Source organism: Patiria miniata, unplaced genomic scaffold, assembly GCF_015706575.1.
Source record: "Patiria miniata isolate m_02_andy unplaced genomic scaffold, ASM1570657v1 HiC_scaffold_19, whole genome shotgun sequence".
Lineage (NCBI taxonomy): Eukaryota > Metazoa > Echinodermata > Asteroidea > Valvatida > Asterinidae > Patiria > Patiria miniata.
In genome coordinates this window covers 11,448,987-11,471,673 of record NW_024037057.1, presented here as the reverse complement: position 1 = coordinate 11,471,673, position 22,687 = coordinate 11,448,987, and the positions used below count along the sequence as shown (strand labels likewise).

General features: G+C 41.4%; 2 protein-coding genes across 2 annotated transcripts in view; both read left to right on the top strand.

Moving 5' to 3' along the window:
* Positions 1–6,787: 6,787 nt before the first annotated feature.
* LOC119725793 (aerolysin-like protein) overlaps positions 6,788–22,687 on the top strand; it is a 28,377-nt gene continuing 12,477 nt past the window's right edge. Inside the window, exon 1 of the mRNA XM_038197369.1 lies at positions 6,788–6,913. The gene's annotated coding sequence lies outside the window, so the exon portion shown is untranslated. The remainder of the gene's footprint in view (positions 6,914–22,687) is intronic.
* On the top strand, positions 21,357–22,358 carry LOC119725420 (aerolysin-like protein). The gene has a single exon (XM_038196824.1). It carries the CDS (start codon positions 21,357–21,359, stop codon positions 22,356–22,358), a length of 1,002 nt encoding a protein of 333 aa, XP_038052752.1.

Here is a 22,687-nt window from a genome sequence, read left to right as displayed (position 1 = left end):
GATCAACTCTCTGTGTTTAGTATTAAATATATTGTTGCAGCATCACTAAATATTCCATTATAAAGTAGCAAAAAAAGTGGTACTGGGTGTGGTTAAGAAACACATTAGAAAACTTCTTTCCACCACTCGGATTTCTTAAGACTTTTAATATGTTATAGAGGAGATTTTTCTGAGTAATAACCTTTTTAAATAGTTTCTGTTGCAATTTGTTTGAGGTTACCCCTTAATTTTTCACATAATGCCTGTACTATGAGTATGTGAACCTCCGCCGGAGTGTGTGTGGTTAAAATCACTTCCACATTTCTATGTTTTATATTGTCCCAGCCACATGGTAGCCATGCCCAGGTCATCTATCACTAGATCTTAGTATGGACCATGGTACATCCACCAGAGGGGTCAGTCTTGTGATCCCACTGGAGGGGTTGAAAATTGGCGGGAAATCCTAGTGTGCTTGTGCACATTTACATAGGCTTGTGTACAAATGCACTGTTCACATAGGGATTGCCTCGATCACCCCTGTGACCATAATGGAACTGTCAAATGGCATTGACGGGGTAAGTCTGTGGTTTTAATGGCTGTTTGGGGCCTGAGAGGTACCAGGGGGCGATTTTTTTTTTACACAACTATCTGGGGTACCCATTTTTCAGGCGATTTGAATCAAGGTTATAGGATTGTATCTTAAAAACGTTATTTTTCAGTCGGATACTACTTGTATAGCAGCAAATTCCTTTTTCTTTTCCTGATCTGAGGCTCTGGAGGATTTTTGAAAAAAAAGGAAATAAAGTCCGAAATCCGTGCTAAGTTGAAAAATAGTAGCCTCCACTCAAGCCTGGTTATACAAACCAAGCCCCATAGGAAAGCGCACAAAGTACCCCAGATAGTTGTGTAAAAAAAAAATCGCTACCAGGGGTTAATAAGGGGTGAATGGTCTGACTTTGAGGGCCGGCCGGCTCAAATTACATGGTGTCATGGATTGATTCCCACCAGGCACCTGATACCGTATATTAAAGTGCATATTAAAGTCCGCGTAATGATTCATCCAGCATTCTAAGGCAATTCAAGAATGAATTTAGGAGCTTGAGCATTCCATTTATTATTTTTGGCCCATTTTATGACCTTCCTAACATTAGTCAGCGGCTGAGTAGGGGAGGGGGTGCCCCCCCCCCCCAGATCCGCTCCTGCTCAGGATTTACCAAAATCTTTGTTTGATTTGTATTTGTAAAGAAAGCTGTAGATCATCAATTTTGCACTCCCCTTATTTTTTTCAAAGTCTAGAATCTTCAAAATTCTTTAAAATGCTTCGATATTTTCACGAATGTACAGACAGCAGCACAGAGCGTCAATAGAAAACTTGCAAATCACTTTACACTTGCAATATTAGGGAAACAGTGAAGGAATGCAAGGCATTCGTTGGTGCAAATACAAGGTGTGAAGTGCTGCTCAAGGAGGAGGTCAAAAAATTATCGCTATATATAACATATCTACTATTTGCTTCGGTATGTCTATAGCTCTGACAGTCCCAAAGAAATTTAAGGAGATTAAGTGAATGTTAGTATTAATAATGTTGATGTTGGCGCCAATCATCCTTACTCGCAGCTAAAAAGCTGAATTGCGTAGGACGCGGCTACAACGTGGCCAAGCCAAAGGCATGTAAAGGCACCGTAGGCAGCCGCCATGAGCTCCGTGCGCTAACAACAGAGGGCGCCCTTTTCCCTAACAACGACGTCCCATGGGCGGGACATTTAGCTGGTTGACGCGCACTGTTCCTTGTGTGTGACGCACGTACACCAGGGGATTTGTACACGCAGTGGTACGGCCGCGCGTCGCGGCAAAATTGCAGTCAGGCAATTAGATGGCGTCGGTCGGTCACCCCTTCCTGTACTTCCTTTGTCGGTGAGGGGGTACTTGTGAACGGAGCAGATAATGACCCATGTCTGATTTCTGATCACGAAGCACTGCAAGAGATCGAAAGTGTTGATTTTTAGCGGAGGGAGAAATACTCCAGAGCTCGCAGAAAAAAATCTCGTGGCACAGGAGAGAACCTACTCTACTCACATATGGTCCAAGTCGGGAATGGAACCCATGCCACAGTGGGTACAGGTTATGAACTAGCCATCATGAAGCCCATTCAAGGGCCTGTCAAGTCGAAAGCACTGTAGTAGTTCATCGACAGCAATGGTTAAGATGATGAGAACATACGGGTATTTTAGGGTAGAATTATTAAGACATTTGAGTAGATTGTGCATCGCGAACAAATCATATATTTAGCTAATATTAATTATAAATACAGTAATCAGACGACAACAGACTGTTGATAGTTTAAAATGTTTAAATCCACTGACGGGTGTTGCCGTCGTCATGGAAAAGTGTGACGTCATGTGTGGTTGACGTCATAATGACGTCACGGTGATAAATGTTTTCGTTTCCTGTCCAAATAAAAAAAAAGACATGGACGATTGTAAATTACCATTTTCATCTAATTAAGCACGTGGAGCCGTTCGGCAGGCATTCACGGCATATAGTAAAGACTAAGTGTGTGAAAACAAAGCGTGTACATTAACTAGTATTATTGCAAAAGAAACGTGTCTGTTAAACGCGTGGCGTCGAGCCTAACATAATATTCTCAATTCCTGGCCCGCTTGACAATTATGGTGTAAAATTGTTTGTTGGTTGCTCACCTTTAGACTACATGTTGGTAACATTTTCTGAAGACTATTCCCACGTCAGAGTGCGCGGCATTTTTGCAATGTCAAACATAAAACCCAGTGAGCTTAATCTGGCCTAAAAAGAAAGCTAATGCGGCGTTCGTGACTTAAATAATGAGCTTGGAAAACCACAACTCTTTTTAGTATTGAGGGTCTTTATTGTTCAAATTATTCCCATGTTCGTCCCGTTTCTATAGATTGAAAAGAAATTCACACCAGGTGAAACGTCAATCGATATGGCAGAACAGTGCATGTAGGGTAAATGCGATCAAATAAAAAAAATGTATGAACCTTGCATCAAAAGCTTACTTCGCGCTGGCTGTTTTTGCAAACATACACAGATCATTGATTGCTTAAGCAACTTTGGTTTCAGGGGACAAAAAGGTTCAGAATTTGTGAAAACAAAAAGGCGCTTATATTTGTATCGAAATTTAAGTTGCAGATGGAAGCTGACAAAGAACTTTTTTTTTCATTTTGACGGACGACGAATATGTAATGACATCAACGATACTTAGACAGACAGGCTGACTGAAACTGACATAAGACTTTAGCGTACATGACTTGTTATTATCTGTGATGTAGCCTTGGTCGAGACGTTCGACGATCGGGCGCACCATCGGTTGTTCCAAGGCATGCAAGGTGGTCGTTCAGCACCAACTGATTTGCATATTGTAGCCTTGCCGAGTGAGGTCGCTGTTCGCGCTTCGTACAGTACGTGTGCATAGCTGTGCACTAATCCTCGTTTCCAATAGCAAGCCCTGGATAGGAAACTTTCTTCCTGTATCCTGATTCGATATCGCGATTGGCTAGTAATGGATTTATATCGTGTACTTGGTGGTGTTATTTTAAACATGTATTACGTGTTTTCACGTTTACTGTAATTATTACGTCCATACCTCAAAATTAATCTTTTCTTTCCGATTTGCTCATATTAATATAAAAATGTGAATCTGCACATTGGCTGGATTATCATATTTTAACTTCAAAATCAATTGTGCTTTCGTAATTCACGGCTCGACGAATTGATTCTGTTTTAACCCCAGACACCGCACACGAAAACAAACGCGAATGTAATGGTGTTATTTTAAACATGTATTACGAGTTTGTCACGTTTATTGTAATTATTACGTCCACACAGACTATTTATCATTTGCATACGTATCCAAAAATGTTGGACATGCAAATGATCGAATGTCAAAGTGAGAGAGCAGGTAGTGGTGGTGGGCGCGAACGGCTCGACAGCCTGGGGGCGAGGTTAGGCTGAGCTGTACTCGGCTACTGTTTTTGTTTGCGGCAGAAATCATTGGAAACTTTCGTTGAAGCCTTGACCAAGGCTAGTTATACTGTGGAACAGTGATTAAACTGTGTTTTAAACTGATTGCCGATAACGTCCTGACAAAAAAACTCGGGCAATACCGTTCATCAAACTGACACGAAGACCGACCTGATTGAACAATTCGTAAGGTCAAAATTGCATTCCTTGTATACTGACAATGAGCGTAAACAGACAGACTGACTTCCTGACTTTTAATGACCGACAGACCCCTGGAAAGCTTTCACTGCAACTTCTTTTAAAGTATGTTATAAATATTTCTGAGTCCGTGTATATAAAATAATTTTGCATCTGTGAAGTTTCTCAGCACATTGATTGAGGATTTTACTTTCAAGCATTTAACTTTGTGTAATGTAGGCCTAAGTAACTTAATATGGTATCTGCAAATTAACAAATACAACATATAATGATACATAAACTGTTGCAACTATGGATCAATTACGTCATGCAAAATATCAAGACAGCCTAAACTAATGTATCGATATACAAATATATCAATATAGAAATTCAGTATAACACAACTCTGAAATACTTGCTGTATTGTGACGACCATTAACCTGTTTTGAGGCTAAGAAGCGTAAAACCTGATAATTATCCATGTAAAAAAGTGAATTTGAAACCAGCTACCATTGTTACCAGCTACACAAACGTAATATGTAGGAACTTAAGTATTTTTCGCACGAAGCCATTCATGATACACACGTTATCACAGTATATTTAACTTTGTAATGTTAAGTTGAAACGATTAAGTTCACTCTCTAAACAAGACTTTCGTTGAGTTTGTGTCATTGTCGTTCATGCAATTATGTAAAAAGTGCGATAAAGACGAGCTAAGCCTGGCTATCCTTTGTTTTCTTCTTCTTAAAAATATTCGTGGACAGACGTCTTGTGGTTGGTTTTGTCTAAATCTGAGCATTTGTATTACAATACAGGGACAAAAGAACTCGCATTACACAGTAAGACACATTAAACGATTGCACGTATCACTTAAAATTGTAATACTCGTTATGTTTTTACTTGTATGTGTTGCTATGTGTAAGACACCAATGAGTGTGAGCCCAGAATATGGTTAAATAAACTAAATGAAGTAACAAACAATAATAACAAATAATGTTTCACATGTGTACTTGAGATCCATACACAGTCCATATGCCCACTGTTTGGAATAGCGCCCCTATTGTTAAATTGTGTCAGGTCAGGTTTTTTTTTTTTTTTTCAAGGAACATTCCGGGGTTCCTTGGTGTGAGTTTTTTTTCCATACCACTAATTCGCTATGGGCGTATACTGCATGCACTTTCAGTTACGAGTCAGGTTCTCCAAACCACAAATTGTTAAAATATAAATGTTCCAAATGATTAAAAAAAACATTTAAAGAAAACAAAAATGAAAACAAACCTATTCAAATGAGAATCGATCTCCCCTACCACCAAATTAAAAATTCAGTGCACTATCCATGATAGTATAACATTATTGCATGTACCGCGCCCTCCAGCATAATTCTATATAGAGTAGCGATGTGGTATGGTACAAAATTCGCTCTCTCGCAATTTTCCCTGCAAACCCCCTGAAAAAGTTCAAAAATTATCATATGAAAAGTGTTAAAAAAGTGAAATGAATAGCACCCTCTGTGATAATTTCGTTAATAGTTGGGTAAAAAAAATAATAATAATAGTAATCCTTGCCCCGTCCGCCTTAAACAGCGCCCCCATTGGTTAGATGGTATCTAGGACCGTGGGCTATTATGTTGTTTTCGCTGGTACCCACCGCCCAAACAGGTTGCTGGGCAATTATTTCTTCTGAATGTATGACGGAATTTCTTCGAGCTCGAATTGGAAAGAAGTTGTTTGAACAACAACAAGGCCGGGTCAAGCTTTCCGCCCGAGCATGACACGTGCGCACAGAATGTGCGTCCATTCATTGGAGAGGTAGTTATAGATCCGCTTTGCGTGCCTGTGTTTCCTACATAATGTTGTGCAGAAGATCAACCCTTCGCGATCCAAGCTAAGGTTTGGAAAGGAGCGAATAATTATGCTGATTCGGTTGAATGGAATTAGAATGCTTCTCACTTCAAAGTACAGATACAGGTGCTGAACACCTGTGAAACTTCAAAAACACAACCCTGTCTTGGCAACGGGCCAATATCTGCCCTCTAAAATCAAATAAAGAAACCCATTTGAGAAATTGCTTTATTGATAGAGCCTTGCTCCGCTTGCTGCATGCCATGCCGGCCACCGTGAAAGCTAATTAGGTCAACGCGTCCAGATGTACATGCAAGCCTATACCAGCAGTATAGTCTACCAGTTGGCGTCACTGGCAGTAGTCTATCCGTTAGAGTCGTAAGACTGTAGACAAGTGGGCCTTCAAAAAAATAGTGATCGCACAGATACTCAATCTTTGAGATGAACACTGATCATTCAAGACTACTGACGGAGGAAATCGGCATCTACTTGAAGTAAAGAGCGCCCTCCAAAGTTTGTAACAAGAAGGGGACAAGTTTGTGAGGTCAGTTCAGGTCGTTTCAAAATGACAGCTTCACGTGTACAATTCTAGTTCTGTTGTAGGGATGTGACACTACGCACATCATTATGCTGCAAACGTCTCCTTTGTCATCCTTTAATCTACAATGGGCTCTTTAGCTGGTTGACGCACACCGTTCCTTGTGTGTGACGCACGTACACCAGTGGACTTGTACTATATACACGTAGTGGTACGGCTGCGCGTCGCGGCAAAATTGCAGTCAGGCAAGATGGCGTCACCCCCAACTGTACTTTCTTTGCCGGTGAGGGGGTACCTATGAACGTAGCAGACACATCTGGACTACATGGACCCATTCGGATATATTCCTGCTGATCAATTGCAAGCGATGGACTAACAGGTGAGATTTGTCCTTTTTTTCGAAAAACGCCTCAGCTAAACATGTTCATGTGGTAGTATAGTGAAGCAGCGCCCTCTTGTTGCCACAACCTCGAATTTGCAACACGAATAATTCGCTCGTACCCCCCGCCCAGCAAACAAAACGCTGGGATAACCTGATGAGCTTCACAGAATGTTGTTACGGAAGTGGCATATGACCTATGTATAAAACATCTGGCTGCAGCTGTTCAAGACCGCAGTTAGACAATGTGCGCAAATGCTATCCAAAAACTTCCCATAGAAATGCACGCGTTCCATACCGGATGTAATTTCATTGCGGACCATGTGGACAAAACTTTTGAGCGTCGCATAATGCAATCCGACCGTTCGTGATTCGAAACGGATCATGAGCAAGTGACGGAAATTGTAAAATTACAACACCGATAAGTTTTGCAGAATTTCCTACATTATTACGCTTTTTAACGAAAAAAATCTCTAAACTGGAATAAAAGAGTAATGAATCAGTCTTAACGGCCGTTTCAAACCTTGCAGAGTCATGACCGTGATGACGCGCAGGTCACAGGTCACGCAAAATCCAACCAATCAGAGCGTGAATTCATCAGAGTATTCCAGCGTCCTGTTTGCAAGGCGGGGGTGCGAGCGAACACGAATAAAGGATGGTTTCACTGGAGGGCGCAATGTTATTTAGGCAAACGATTAAAAAATAAGTAAGCTGCAAGGTACTTCTTACATTTAACCCAGAATGCTCTTCGAAACGCACAAGCTTTCTAGCACGAACTTGATGAACTTCAAGCTGCCATCAACTTGCTTACATTTCTTTTGAGACATGATTGTAACTTAAAGTACATGCTGTGTGGGGGTTAGTTAGCCGAATGGTCAGTGAAAAAAAGTCAGTAGTAATTTTGCAATTTTTTTGTTATGCAGGTAGGTCCTAATGTGGTATAAACTAAGTCCGAAAATTTGAAACTCTCAATATTTTGTGTGAGAGTCCCAAAACTTAAGATAGTTAAAAAAAAAAAAACAAACAAACAAACAAACAAACAAAAACATGCAACACAAGAAAATAGACTTGCACATGAAACAATCAGTCTAACACGCATTTAGTACCGCATCAATCAACTGTGTTAAAAAAAAAACATCTGGTACCGGTCTCTATTTCTACACATCTTTCCATAGTCTGCCACCAGACTACTGAAGATTTATTTTAGGTGCATTACATGTGTACTTTCATTGATTGATGATAATAATTATGTCTCTACGTACGCAGTTTATAAACTGTGTTGTCCATGAGACCATGATTTGCTATTCACCTGCAAAGACACAATCAAAAACACTTCCATCCTTACGTCCCATGAAATTACTCCTACCATTGCACTCATTAACATTCACAAAATATATACAGTGACAATAGGGAGACTACAACCCTCCGATGCTACATACAGTAACCACAACTATGGGTTCACACCGTAACCCGGTCGCTAACCCCACTCGCTAAGCACATATTCAATGCTTTACAGTTCAGGTCGCCAGCCAATGTCGGTTTTGAATGGACACCGCAAATCGCGTATACCGACGTCAACATTCACGACCGAAATATCGCTCCTCGCCGGTCGCAACACACGTCAATAATTTCACGTCAATAGTCGCGTCAAAGATTCGTAAAGGTGTCATGATCCAAATAAGATTTGAAACTTTGCATTGGTCTGTAGTGGTCAGTAGGACACCGCAAATCGCGTATAGGCTGGCGACCTGAACTGTAAAGCATTGAACTTTGCATTGGTCTGTAGTGGTCAGGGTGGCAGAGGGTATATGGAGACCCATGTGCCGGGGAAATGGTATGGGTAACCGTGGATTTAGAAGATTCGTTGGTGGGAGGCCATAGATGTCAATAAGATGGTAGCCAATGTCTTGGGGAATGGTGTGATGTTTGTGTATCTCTATGGCCTTTCTAATTCGTCTTGCATGGTAGTTCTTTGCAGAATCGAGTGATACATGACGTGTGGGTAACCATGGATATGTGATAAGCATTGGTTAGGAGGCACCAGATGTCAATAGGATGCTAGCCAATGTCTTGGGGGATTGTGCGATGTTTGTAGATCTCCTTGGCCTCTGTAATTCGTCTTGGATGCCAATTATTGGCAGGGGCGATGCGTGATCTCTTGTATTCTGAGGGGAAAAGCCCGGCAGTTAACTAGGCCCGCTGCCTTGCCACTTACACTTGACCTATAGGGGATTGGTCTCTTCACAGACATACTATAACGATTTTGAAAGACGTCGAACTCATCGTCGTTTACGACGGGACAGGACAAGATAAAGATGATGGGGGATTGGACATGCTTCAAGTTCATTCATTGTTAGGGCGATGGGAATGATGACATGTATAGTCATCAAATAAGAGTATCAGAGACTTGATTCAGCCTTGATTTTTGTTTGAACCTTGGCTGTACTTTGCAAAAGATCAAGAATACAAATTCTTCCTTTGATTATAATTCAAAACCTTCGAACCGCTGATCGGCATGGAGCGAGACGAAGCCCAGTAGCGCAAATCCAGACGTATTCAGAACTAATATAACAGCAAAGACCAATGGTGTGGCAACAAAGCACGCGACTAGCTATGTCTGCAGTGGGAATTTTGAAAAGATGTTTTTTTATATTTCTCGCTGAATCAAGAGAGAAAATGAAGAACTTGTAATGCAAATTGTACAGTACAGAAGAGGAGACCGTCTGAGAAAAGATGGCATAAAACTACCAGTTTTTTTTTACAAAATACCTTACTAGGATGTTGGTAAATGACAGTCTAAAGCATCCTGTAAAGTTATGGCACCTGGTATGAAGTCATTTGCAAGAAAATAACATTTTTGTACAAATTTCCAACGGTGGTCGACCACCGACCACCGTTGAAAAAAACCTTATTATTTTTCAAGTACTGCTCCAAATCTACCATTTTGTTAGTCCAAATTTTGTTTGCTATTGGTTACATGTTCATGAACGGGTGCGAGCCAGCTAGACTGTGTTTCCTTACCTTACAAGTTTCCGGCATCTATAAGTTGATCCATTTTATCTTTAGTGGAGTCAGGGAACCAAACTACCTGAACACTTTTGTTTTTCTTGGTTTCTCCAGCATTTTCGAACACAAAACTTCAAACCCATCAAATAGTTTATTTCTGAAAATTTCAGCAAAAGCCAATGATGTACATTCCCTTTAATTTGTAGGAGTTATAAGAAGCCATTTCTTTTTATTTTTACAAAAGCACTTACATGTCAATCTCTACACAGGGTTTTAAAGGGAATGTACATCATTGGCTTTTGCTGTTATGTTCAGAAATGAACTATTTGAGGGGTAAGTATAATAGATCAAATATTGTTAAACTGACATGTTTAAAGTTTTGTGTTCGATAACGCTGGGGAAAAAAACCAAGGAAAAAAAATGCTCAAGTAGTCTGGTTCCCTGACTCCAGTAAAGATAAAATGGATCAATTAATAGATGCCAGAAAATTGTAAGGTAAGGGAACCATTCTAGCTGGCCAGCACCCCGTCATTGACATCAATAGCAAACAACATTTTGACTGAAAAAAATGTAAATTTGGAGCAGTAGTTGAAAAATAGTTAGGTTTTTCCAACGGTGGTCGGCCGACCACCGTTGAAAATGTACACAAAAATACAATTTTCTTGAAAATGACTATACACCAGGTGCCATAATTTTACAGGATGCTTTAGACTGTCATTTACGAACATCCTAGTAAGGTATTTCGTAAATACTTGGTAGTTTTGTTTTTCGATGTTTGCAAATGTTGTTTATTCCCTTTAAGGTATCAGACACTCAATTTATCCTTGATTTTTTGTATGTTTGAACCTCCTCTGTACTTTGCGAAAGTTCATGAATCAATAACTCCTTTATTATACATTTTGGAGGCAGGCTTATCAAACAACATGAAGCGAGACACGACACAATAGCGCAAAGCCAGACGTATTCACCACAGTATTGAAATGGTTAACGGCATCGTGTTTTTTGTTATTTAGGGGCCATTCAGAATTTTCAATGTTTTAAAATTTCGACTTTTTTTCCAAATTAGTTTAACCCACCCACCCACCCCTAATTTCGATTAATAAAAAACTGAACATGTACATGTAAATGCACTTGCATGTACATGTACTTGAACACCATGTACATGTGTGTCTAGTTCAGTGACGGCGTGAAGTTGTCGGTCTTCCTCTTTTGCACTGGTGACCTTCAGTTTTCTTGTGTTTTGCCAGCTGATATGCTGTTGGGAATGACAGGCTGCAGTTTTGGAAGCCACAAAGATGACCGTGGTTTTGTCGTTTTCTGGATGAGGTGGATGACATGTGACATACGAGGTTGTGCCTGTCACGTGAGGTAGCTGAAAATATCAGGTTTGGGCAGACATCACATCACAGGCTGCGGTCCTCGTAGTCTTGGAGTCCAGTGGTTGAATAGTCCAGTTTTTATAGCGATTGGATACACGTAGGCCTACATGACGCACATTTACAGTACACAGTGGCGTAGCCACGGGGGGCGTGGGGGGGGGGGGGCGACAGCCCCCCCCCCCATGAAACCTTGCCCCCCCCCCCCAGTGCCCCCCCCCCCACTGAGATTTTGGGTTTCTAAAAAAATTATCATTGATCTACATGACGCCCCCCCAATGAAATGTTCCAGCCCCCCCCCCCCCCCCCCCCCCCCACACACACTGAAAAATTCCTGGCTACGTCACTGGCCCCGGTTGACCATGCACACCATGGCTCGAACTATAGTTTGATCCGGTACACTCGCCGGCCCCGTCCAGCTGTTGCTTCCCCGTCACTGTAGCGGTCCGCTCCCGCTTCAGTCCGGCCGTCTCTGCGAAGCGAAAGCTCGTACCGTGCCCACTCGGTTCAGCTAGAATCTTTGGCATACTTGGTTCCCCCAGTTAGTGTTGTGAGACTCCGACACCAGTGTTGAAACCAAGGAAAAGCCTGACGTTGGAGGAATCCCCACGAAGTTAAATAAACCAGTAAAGTCACTGAGTGAAAGCTCTGTTTCACGCCATTCGTTATCATAGATAATAATGTTATCATAGGTAATAATGTTGATTTTAATATAATGTTAATGAACTAATAGGGAATGCAACAATAATTTCAGGAATGAATTGCAGGGCAGTTCCGTCGCACAGCCTTTAACGTTTCACCACTTGAAACTTAGAACTGATAGACACATGAATTACAAGATAAGAGAACTGTTCAATTGCCTCATTGATGTTCTCCGAAGTCACCGTGTTAAAGTTAGAAAAAGTTTTAACTATGGAAGGTTGTGAATCTCTTCTTTTAAAACTGAGGGAGGAATTATTGCAGTCATATTTATTTTATCGTCAATGTAAAATTGTGTCTTATGTCATTTTGTTCCCGGGTATTTTCTTGTTGTTTCTTTAGTGTGTGTATTTAATGTGAGTGTAGACGTATGTATGTCAACTAAGTTGTTTGTTTTTATGGTTTGCATTTTTCTCTCTGGGGAATGGGATTGCTTTTGTTTCTCGGTTTTGTTTTGTTTTGTTTGTAATAATCCTTTTAGCCCGTTTGTCATTCATTCCTGTTATTAAGTCTGGTTGTTTGTTTTGTTTGTTTGTTTGTTTGTTGGGGTGTAAGAGTATTTGTTTATTAGTTCGTTTTTATATTTTTGTATCTGTCTGGCTTGTCCAATGTTTCACTCTATGATTTTTTTTGCTGAGTCTTGTCTCATCTCCCCGTCTTGTCTCGTCTCGTCATGTCTCGTCATGTCTCGTCATGTCTCGTCATGTCTCGTCTCGTATGATTTGTACAATTTACTTTTCAATAGTACTTTAATTTTTATGAATGGAATTTTAAATCTGTTTTATTGGCAGGGGTTTGGATAAATGTCTGATGACAATTGTTTTTTTTTACTTTTACATATCCGTGGCAGCCTGTCCAACTTTTAGCTTTTATTTTATGTTTTAAGATTTAAAAGAAAATAATTGAATCAAATAAATCAAAAACAGTTTCTTCAAGTCTTTATTACGCTGGAGATTTCCCGATCGCAGTACATATGAGAGGCAACCCAAATAGGCGCGACCTAATCCGGCCAAATTACGATTTGTATATTAGTTTATCTGTAATAATAAAGAATGTTGGCCCCTGCACTTGAGGGTCTGTATTTGTAGAAGGGAAGGGTCCATGTTCCTGAATTTAGATTGCTGAACAAAACATTTGAATGGAATCTATATTGATATGGAGTGGAAGGAATCTGTTTGTTTTGGGGTTTTTTTTTCAAAATGGTGATGGGTGATCATCGTTGGAGGGAAAAATCACCTAAAAGTCATAGGTCAACCCCCCCCCCCCCCAAAAAAAAATTCCAAAAAGGTAAAGAGGATTAATTCAGCTTTCATTTGATGTATGTTTTGATCACCTGTGAGGGTTCAGAGTATGTTCCCCGATTTGTTTAAATTGGGGTATTTATCTTTGGTGCCTATGGGAATTTATGTATTGGTGGATTCCCAGCACAACTCCTCACAATAAGCTCAGTGTTAACATAGTTTCTCGTTGTGGGTCTGAAAATGAAAATTGTCGGTTTGTGTATTATGAATATGATCAAGTGAAATTATTTATGCAGTATTTTGCCCATTTCCCTCAAAATTGCATATTGTAATATTGTACATTTTTATCAATTTGCTAGAATATGTGATACCTCACCAACAAGTATCTTTTAACGAAATTCAATCAGAATATTTATCAATTTAAAAAAAAAAAATAGTTGTTGTGTTACTTGTTGGTGTCCCTGCCACACTGTACAATGGTGAAGCCGTGCGTTATGCACGTGGATTGTGTACTTTCGTTTTGACGGGGACTTTACTGAATAGAGTCTGGTGACTGTACATAGAAATTTCTTTGAATAAAAGTCGAATCGTTCCTTCATGTGCACTTGTTATGCAAAGCAGGGGCAGTGGTTCAAAGATATCTATGTCGACTTGCAGAAAGTGTGCAAGAACGCGACTTGAATGCTTTTATGTGTTCACAATACAACGACGCTGTTTAGTTATTTCACTGTGTGACACATTGAGAAATTTTGGAATCATAATGGCGTCAGCGATACTTGCTGGGGAGCTCTTGCGTACGACAGCCCCCCCCCCCCTATGAAACCTTGTCGCCCCTCAGTCGCCTCCTCCACTGAGATTTTGAGTTTCTAAAAAAATTATCATTGATCTACATGACGCCGCCCCCCCCCCCCATGAAATGTTCCAGCCCCCCCCCCCCCCCCCACCTGAAAAATTCCTGGCTACGCCACTGACAGTACATACAGGGGACGAAGTTGGAAAAGAAACACGCATCGCGATATCGGAACGCTTGCGCGTAGTTCAGGCAAGTCAAAAGATCTTTTTTTTTTTTTTTTTTTTTATCTTTTTTCCATGGAAAGTAAATTTCGATTTTAAATTATGTAGCTTGACCCACCCACCCACAATTTCGAAAAAAGATCGAAATTTTAAAACATTGAACATTCTGAATGGCCCCTTAGTTCTCATTTTCTTTCGCAGAAGTTGTCATTGAGGTTACAAATGCAAATGTCTTTATGCAACGGCGAGACACAAAAACCATTGTTCGGAGTTGGAACCTAACAAAAAAAATTATTAAAAAACAGCCTAAAGCCCCAGTTACACATTCACAGTTCTCTAATTCTTGTTGTATTCGATACTAATTCTGGATATTTTTTTTTACAGCATCCTGGATATTCTTACAGCATTCTTACCAGTTTTATAGAGTGATTTTTGGTGTTAACAGTCCAGAATCATGCCGAATCATTACGAATGGATCAAGAAATGTTTGAATATTATAGGAATAACTCACGAATAAACTAAATCGGCATAATTCTGGGTCATTTTGGATGATACCTGAGTTATTCGTATGTTATTCTTGACAAAATCGTTACAATTTGGCTTTATTCTGCACTAAATCGCAATCGTTCGGCTTGAATCGGTCTGAGTCGGCTTCCATTTCGTACCTAGTTCTTGATTGATTTTGCTTCATTCTTAAGTTATTCTTATAAAAGCCAAAGTGACGCATTCACAGTTTGGAGCTACGGATCTCCACGGTTTGAAATTCGTGATAAACCGTGGGAGTTCCGTATTCATCCTTAGTACATCCGTGGTTATCCGTCCTCTTCCTTGTATTCTTGGGGGGGGGGCTACGGAAGTTCATAACCTACTGTTCATAACTTCCGTGGTGAATCGTCATGAAAATGAATCCGTAGTTCAACCGTGGGACATTCGTATTCGTAGGACAACTGTATTTTATTTTTTGTAGTGTTATGCGTGACTATCCGTGCATATTCTTGGAGCTGGGATTCGTAGCTCATCCGTGGCAGAAGTCTTTACGAATGTCCTACGGATTTTCCCGGATGTGCTGGGGTTCTGCTAAGATTGTATGCTACGAAGATCCACGCTTTATTTGTAGGAGAACCTTGGTCATCTGTGGCCCAATCGCAGGACAACCGTGCCGTTAACGTCATTATTCTTAGTAAAAATACCATCGATATTCTTCACCAATCCGTCTATATTCTTGACAAACCGTACATGTATTCGTAAAGAAACCGTTTGACAATTATGGCTATCCGTCCTTAAACCGAAGTGCATTTTAGAAAGTCGAATTCTCCACGAACCTCGACGAATACAGCACGGTTTGTCAGGAATATAGACGGATTGTTGAAGAATATGGACGGTATTACTAAGAATAATGACTTTAGCGCCACGGTTGTCTGCAGTATGCTATTGGGTCACGGATGACCAAGGTTCTCCTTCGAATAAAGCGTGGATATTCGTAGTGCAACATTTAGTTAGCAGAACACTAGCACATCCGGGCATATCTATAGGACATTCGTAGCGAATTCGTAAAGATTTCTACCACGAATGAGCTACGAATCTCCACGAATATGCACGAATAGCCACAAATAACACTACGAACAAATACGGTTGTGCTACGGATGTCTCACGGTTGCACAACAGATTAATTTTCATGACGGTTCACCACGGAAGTAATGCTAGGTTCGCACATTCCCGATTTTAAGCCGAATCGCCGCGAAGCAAGTCTTGAGTAAATCGGGGATGGTTCTTGACTGACTCGGGATGATTCTGTTTGTTCGGTGAAAGACCGTTAACGATCTAAAAGCGCCACGACAATTTTGGACATGTTCAAAATTGTCGGGCAGGGAACCAATTTCAATTCTTGGTCTATTCTTCTTGTATTCATCACTATTTCTAAATATTTTTTTTTTATTATTCATATGCTGCCTTTGTTCGCTGACAATGGTGAAGTCCACCGTGTCAGCTGGGGGGCCAAGTGTAGCGCATTCGTTGATGATGTGCTGTGCTGTCTGCCGCTGCAGCTGCTGATGGGCGTAGGCCCAAACGAAACGGTTACAGCCCGATAGTCCGAAAGTTCGATAGCCCGAAGGTTCTTTAGTCCGAATTTTCATTAGTCCGAAGCCCGGGTCATTAGTCCGGAGGTTCGTTCGTCAAAAGGTTCAATAGTCCCAAGGTTCGATAATCCGAAGGTTTGATAGTCCGAAGGGCCCATAAGCCTGAAAATAGAATAAGGTTTTATATTAATCCGAAGGTTCGAAAGTCCGAATAGACGATAGGGTGCGATAGTCCGAATAGATTATTAGGTTCGATAGTCCAAATAGTACGGTAGGGTTCGATAGTCCGAATTGATATTAAGGTTCGATAGTCCCCATTCACATACGGTTCGTCAGTATGACACTTCGGAATTAACCTTAATCTAAATTCGGACTACCGAACCTAAGCGCTAATGAACCTGAGCACTAATGAACCTAATTTAATGAACCTTGTGACTACTGCATCAAATGTTCGGACATCCCAGTCAGACGAAATTCTGGGGTGATAGCATTGTGTTCCTTTTATCCCTTTTCCTAAAGATCCTCTTCTGGGGTGATGTTTCTCTATTGTTGAAAATAGTGGGGTGATGTGTTCTGAAAGGAACATCACCCCACAAGTAGGGTATGGTTAGAATGGATTAACGAACCTTAATTCATTTTCGGACTAACGAACCACCTCTTATGAACATTTTTTGCATTCGTTCTATCGAACCTTCGGACTAAAGAACCGTCGGACTATCGGGCGCCCCCCCCCCCCTAACAAAACATGTTGGCATTGAACCGGCCGACTTCTGTACGCAAGCGGTTAAGGGTGACACGTTCCTTTCGAGGCAAGTCTTAGCCAGGTGGGGCTGTGGTTTTGGGGGATCACAGTTATTGATCAGTTCGGGCAGGGCGCCATTCTCAAAATATGACTCAGCAACGATTGTATTGAAATCGACATCCAGAATATTGTGTTTTCACAAAATATCAGACAGCAATCACAGAGCTTAATCTTCATCAAGTCAGATGTTGAGCACCTGTCCTTAGATTTGTAACACTTTTGTTGCTTCAAGCGAAAACAAAAATCACAATTTGTGAGAAAAAAAATTTGCGCAAATAATGTATGCAAATAAATTTTGTTACAGTGAGTAGAAACAAACATTTTTTTGTTAAGTTTACAAAAGCACTTTCATAATAGGTACCGTATCAGACACTAAATTCACTCTTGAAGTTTGTGTGAACCGCCGCTGTACTTTGCAAAAGTTCATGAGTAAAAAAAAGCCTCCTTTCAAAGTTAAAACTAGTCAAACCGATGATCACACGGCATGAAAAAAGATAAAACATAGTAGTGCAGCCAGGTGCACTCACAAGCATTATAATAATGGCAAGGACATCCTTTTATTATTATTAAGTTCTCATTTCCTGCCTAGCCTATTTCATTCGCAGAATTTGTCAAAAGGAAAGTAGTTACGCAAGGGCGAGACATAGAAGCCATTGTTATTGGACCCCACGTAAAATGTCTAAAAACCAATAGAACAAAAGACCAGATTTTCTCAACTGCGTCACTTTGCGACAAAAAGGTACAAAGAACTTAAAACCTCATTGCGCTTGTACTTTTGTCGATTAGGGCCAACTTCATGGCTCTGTGTGCAAGAAATCCCTGCTTACTGCAGCAGAAATTCTCCGTGCTTACGGTAAGAGTATTTCACAGGTCAGCGAGGAATTTGCGCATGTGTACATTCCATAACTAAGAAATCTGTGCTTAATACAGGGTTAGGCAAAAAAAAAATAAGTCTCCGGTTTCTGGTATGGAGCTTGTCCAAAAAGTGGTGCGGCGACGTGGCTTTTTTTTTTTTTTTTTACCTGACTTTTTTGCTTCAAATGTCGGCTGATGGTTGCAAATGGTGCCCGACTAAATGGGAGTCCAGAGAGGCCACATTAAGCTAATTCCCGATCATAACCCCATCTAAAAACACGTTAAAATTGTGCAGTAGCAGATTTCTAGTCAAACCAGTGAGTTTGGCGGCTTTGAGACATCATCTTTCATTGAAAAAAAACGTTTTCATTTTGCCGACGCGCATGGCTACGGCGACGCGCGCGCATACCAGAAACCGGAGACTTTTTTTTGGCCTAATCTAAATTCGGACTACCGAACCTAAGCGCTAATGAACCTGAGCACTAATGAACATAATTTAATGAACCTTGTGACTACTGCATCAAATGTTCGGACATCCCAGCCAGACGGAATTCTGGGGTGATAGCATTGTGTTCCTGTTATCCCTTTTCCTAAAGATCCTCTTCTGGAGTGATGTTTTTCTATTGTTGAAAATAGTGGGGTGATGTGTTCTGAAAGGAACATCACCCCACAAGTAGGGTATGGTTAGAATGGATTAACGAACCTTAATTCATTTTCGGACTAACGAACCACCTCTAATGAACATTTTGTGCATTCGTTCTATCGAACCTTCGGACTAAAGAACCGTCGGACTATCGGGCGCCCCCCCCCCCCCCCCAACGAAACATGTTGGCATTGAACCGGCCAACTCCTGTACGCAAGCGGTTCAGGGTGACACGTTCCTTTCGAGGCAAGTCTTAGCCAGGTGGGGCTGTGGTTTTGGGGGATCACAGTTATTGATCAGGTCGGGCAGGGCGCCATTCTCAAAATATGACTCAGCAACGATTGTATTGAAATCGACATCCAGAATATTGTGTTTTCACAAAATATACATACAGCAATCACAGAGCTTAATCTTCATCAAGTCAGATGTTGAGCACCTACCCTTAGATTTGTAACACTTTTGTTGCTTCAAGCGAAAACAAAAATCACAATTTGTGAAAAAAAAATTTTGCGCAAATAATGTATGCAAATAAATTTTGTTACAGTGAGTAGAAACAAACATTTTTTTGTTAAGTTTACAAAAGCACTTTCATAATAGGTACCGTATCAGACACTAAATGCACTCTTGAAGTTTGTGTGAACCGCCGCTGTACTTTGCAAAAGTTCATGAGTAAAAAAAAGCCTCCTTTCAAAGTTAAAACTAGTCAAACCGATGATCACACGGCATGAAAAAAGATAAAACATAGTAGTGCAGCCAGGTGCACTCACAAGCATTATAATAATGGCAAGGACATCCTTTTATTATTATTAAGTTCTCATTTCCTGCCTAGCCTATTTCATTCGCAGAATTTGTCAAAGGAAAGTAGTTACGCAAGGGCGAGACATAGAAGCCATTGTTATTGGACCCCACGTAAAATGTCTAAAAACCAATAGAACAAAAGACCATATTTTCTAAACTGCGTCACTTTGCGACAAAAAGGTACAAAGAACTTAAAACCTCATTGCGCTTGTACTTTTGTCGATTAGGGCCAACTTCATGGCTCTGTGTGCAAGAAATCCCTGCTTACTGCAGCAGAAATTCTCCGTGCTTACGGTAAGCGAGGAATCTATGCATGCGTACATTCCATAACTGAGAAATCTGTGCTTACAGGGTTAACGATGTTAGCACAAACAGTGATCGTAAGCGGGGATTTCTGTGGTAAGCAGAAACAGAAAGAGTTTCTTTAGTGTAGGTGATGATTCATAAAGGGCGAATTTAGGGCAAGAAGAGGCATGTTTTAGTATAAGTTGGTAACCCAGCTATTGTACCATATTTTGAAGTGCTTAATCCGAAAATGATGGTTACCAAGCTGGATTTTTAGTAGAAATATGCCTGATGTGCATAAATCTTTAATAGCTGTGGTGTAATATGTTTGCTCCCATATTTGGGTATGTTTTTATCATGTTATTTTTTTTAAGTTCAATTTGGTGATTGTACTTACACTTCTTTACTTCAAGTACATTTTCTAAAGCATATAAGTGACTAAGTAATTATGAAGACATAGTAACAATCCAAATTTGCTACTGTTATACCATAAGGTTGCGCGCGTTTAACTTGTCTCCAGATATCATCAAGTTGTCTTGCCAAACCTCGGTATTGATGAGCTTCAAATTCACCATGTTGCTAACTGGAATAGTTACCCTATTTAAACCTTTAAAAAAATCATGTGAACGATGATAACAACTTGATATTTAGCCCAGCAAATAAAAACGGGGACAAACGAGATGTCCGTAAATTGGGGTACTTGGTGGTATCGGGCAATCGAACCCTACTCAGTTGGGTTAAAAGAGAGTCAGTCTTATAGACCTGATGCCTTAAGACGGAGTTGGAGAACAGTGGTTTTGTTCCTCTGTGAAAGGCGTGGCTAAACATTTTTTGTGCATTCAATGAACACGCCCTGAGACGCCTGAAATGCATCAGCTCTATTGGCTACCACGCGTGGTATTGAGGATTTGCATCCATGTGACATTACCACGTGATACCGGTGCCAGATCCGCCCTTTTACACGTGTATGTAGCGTGCTCGATCGATCGAGCGCAACGTAAATGTTCTTCGATATTTGTCACCGTCAAAACTCCGATTGTTCTCCTAAAAGTCAGGGGTTAAACCCACAAAATTAACAGAATATAAAAGATTGGTGAAATAAGCTTTAATTTGATATATGTCTTAAACACCTTGCGAAATTGTGAGTATTTTGTCCCTGAACTTCGGAAGTGGGCGGTTATATCAGCGGGGTCTATGGCAGTTTATTTAGGCTGCAACGCTAGACGTCCAATATGGTGGGCGTGTGGGTGACCTGTGACGTCGCGTGAGGTTGTCAATACTGCATTCTTTCCGCTTGTCATTCAACTATAGCGAGCTCATCACTAATTGTTGAAGGAGTATAAGGCAATGCAATAACATGGTTTGTACTCTTTGAACGAGATCAGTGCGTACATGTAGGATACGTGACTGCACATGTTTCCCTTTCATTGGTAGATGGATCGAGGAGGGAGTCAGTGATTGATTCTGATTGGCCAATGGGCCGGGATGTCGGTGATGAGCAATTATTGGACATTACTATTGGGTTCACCTGTCTAGTCTGGGCACTCTAAACTGAGCAGCTGCTGGTTGAACTTCAAACTCTCAAAACAGGCGAGACGAGTTCATCTAATTCGACGGTAATATAATCTAAAGAAGTCAGTACAATCATGTCTCATCTCGTAGAGTTCAGTGATATCGACACTGATATATTCTGTACCAATCAGGCCTCCGGTGGCTCCGGTGGCTCCAAAAAAGAATTCGTGAAGCTGGACAAGGGCGCAGTCATGACCAAGATCCAGGCTTGGAAAGAAGGCTGGAGATTCCATGGCGTGAAGATGTGGATGAGCGACGGCACGGCACAGCTCTTTGGGTCTCAAGACGGGGATACCAGTTCATTCTCGCTCTCCAACGGGGAGATGTTGCGAGATCTTTATATTCAAGCCAGCGGCGAGAAGAGCAGTGGGGGCTATTACCGCTTGGGTGGCATCTCCTTCAGAACAACCAAAGGCCGAGAGTGGGGGTTCTTCGCCAAGAATCTCAAGGAGGACGGCAAGTACTTTTACGACATGCCTAATTCTGGGATCGTCTGCGGGATGTTCGGGAGATGCGGCTCCGATGTGGACTGCCTGGGCTTCGCTATCCTGAACCCCATCGAGAAGGCTCGCCTGGTGGACGTCACCTATCCCAATCTCGGCATGGTGCAGGTGGCCAACACTCCGATAGTTGTGGCCACCAGCGAGTACCGCAATGGAACCTCTGTAGAGCAGTCTTACACGATGTCGGAATCGAGGACCGTGACTACCGAGTGTACCTGGAGCGTGACGACCGGCCTCGAGATGACCCTGACGGTGAATGTATCGGCCGGTGTTCCCATGGTTGCGGAGGTTGATACGGGCGCGTCGTGGACCGTGAATGGCGAATCACAGCACAGCCGATCAGAGATCATCACTAAGGAACAGAGTTGGTCCTGGCCCGTCGTGTGCCCGCCGCACACAGAGATTCGCGCCACCGGCTCTATGTTCCAGGATAACATCGACACCGAGTACGAGGGCAAAGTCCACATCGACTTGAAGAATGGCCACGACTACGAGTACAACGTGAAAGGCATCTATGAGGGCTTGAACGTCCGTCAGAACGATCTGGAGGTTGTGGAACTGGGACCTGCCTAAATGGATCCTGAACTTGATCCAAGACTCGGTTTGAATTTGTAAGCACCTATTTTGCAGCCAGTCGCATGACAACTTTGAAGGGTATCCGCGGTGGAGGTCTTAATTAACAAGATGAACCAAAGCCAGTCTTGGCAATATTTGCAGCGCTACCCTGGAAAATTCCGAGCATACCTCACGCGCATGGGTACGCTGGAATGTCCTGGGTAGCGCTGCCAATATCGCTAATACAGGATTTGACTCATCTTATTCTAATTTTGAAAGAAACCTCGCTTGCCACTGACCGGCTTTGAATTAAGGAAATACAATCCAAATGCATTCTTGGAGCAAGA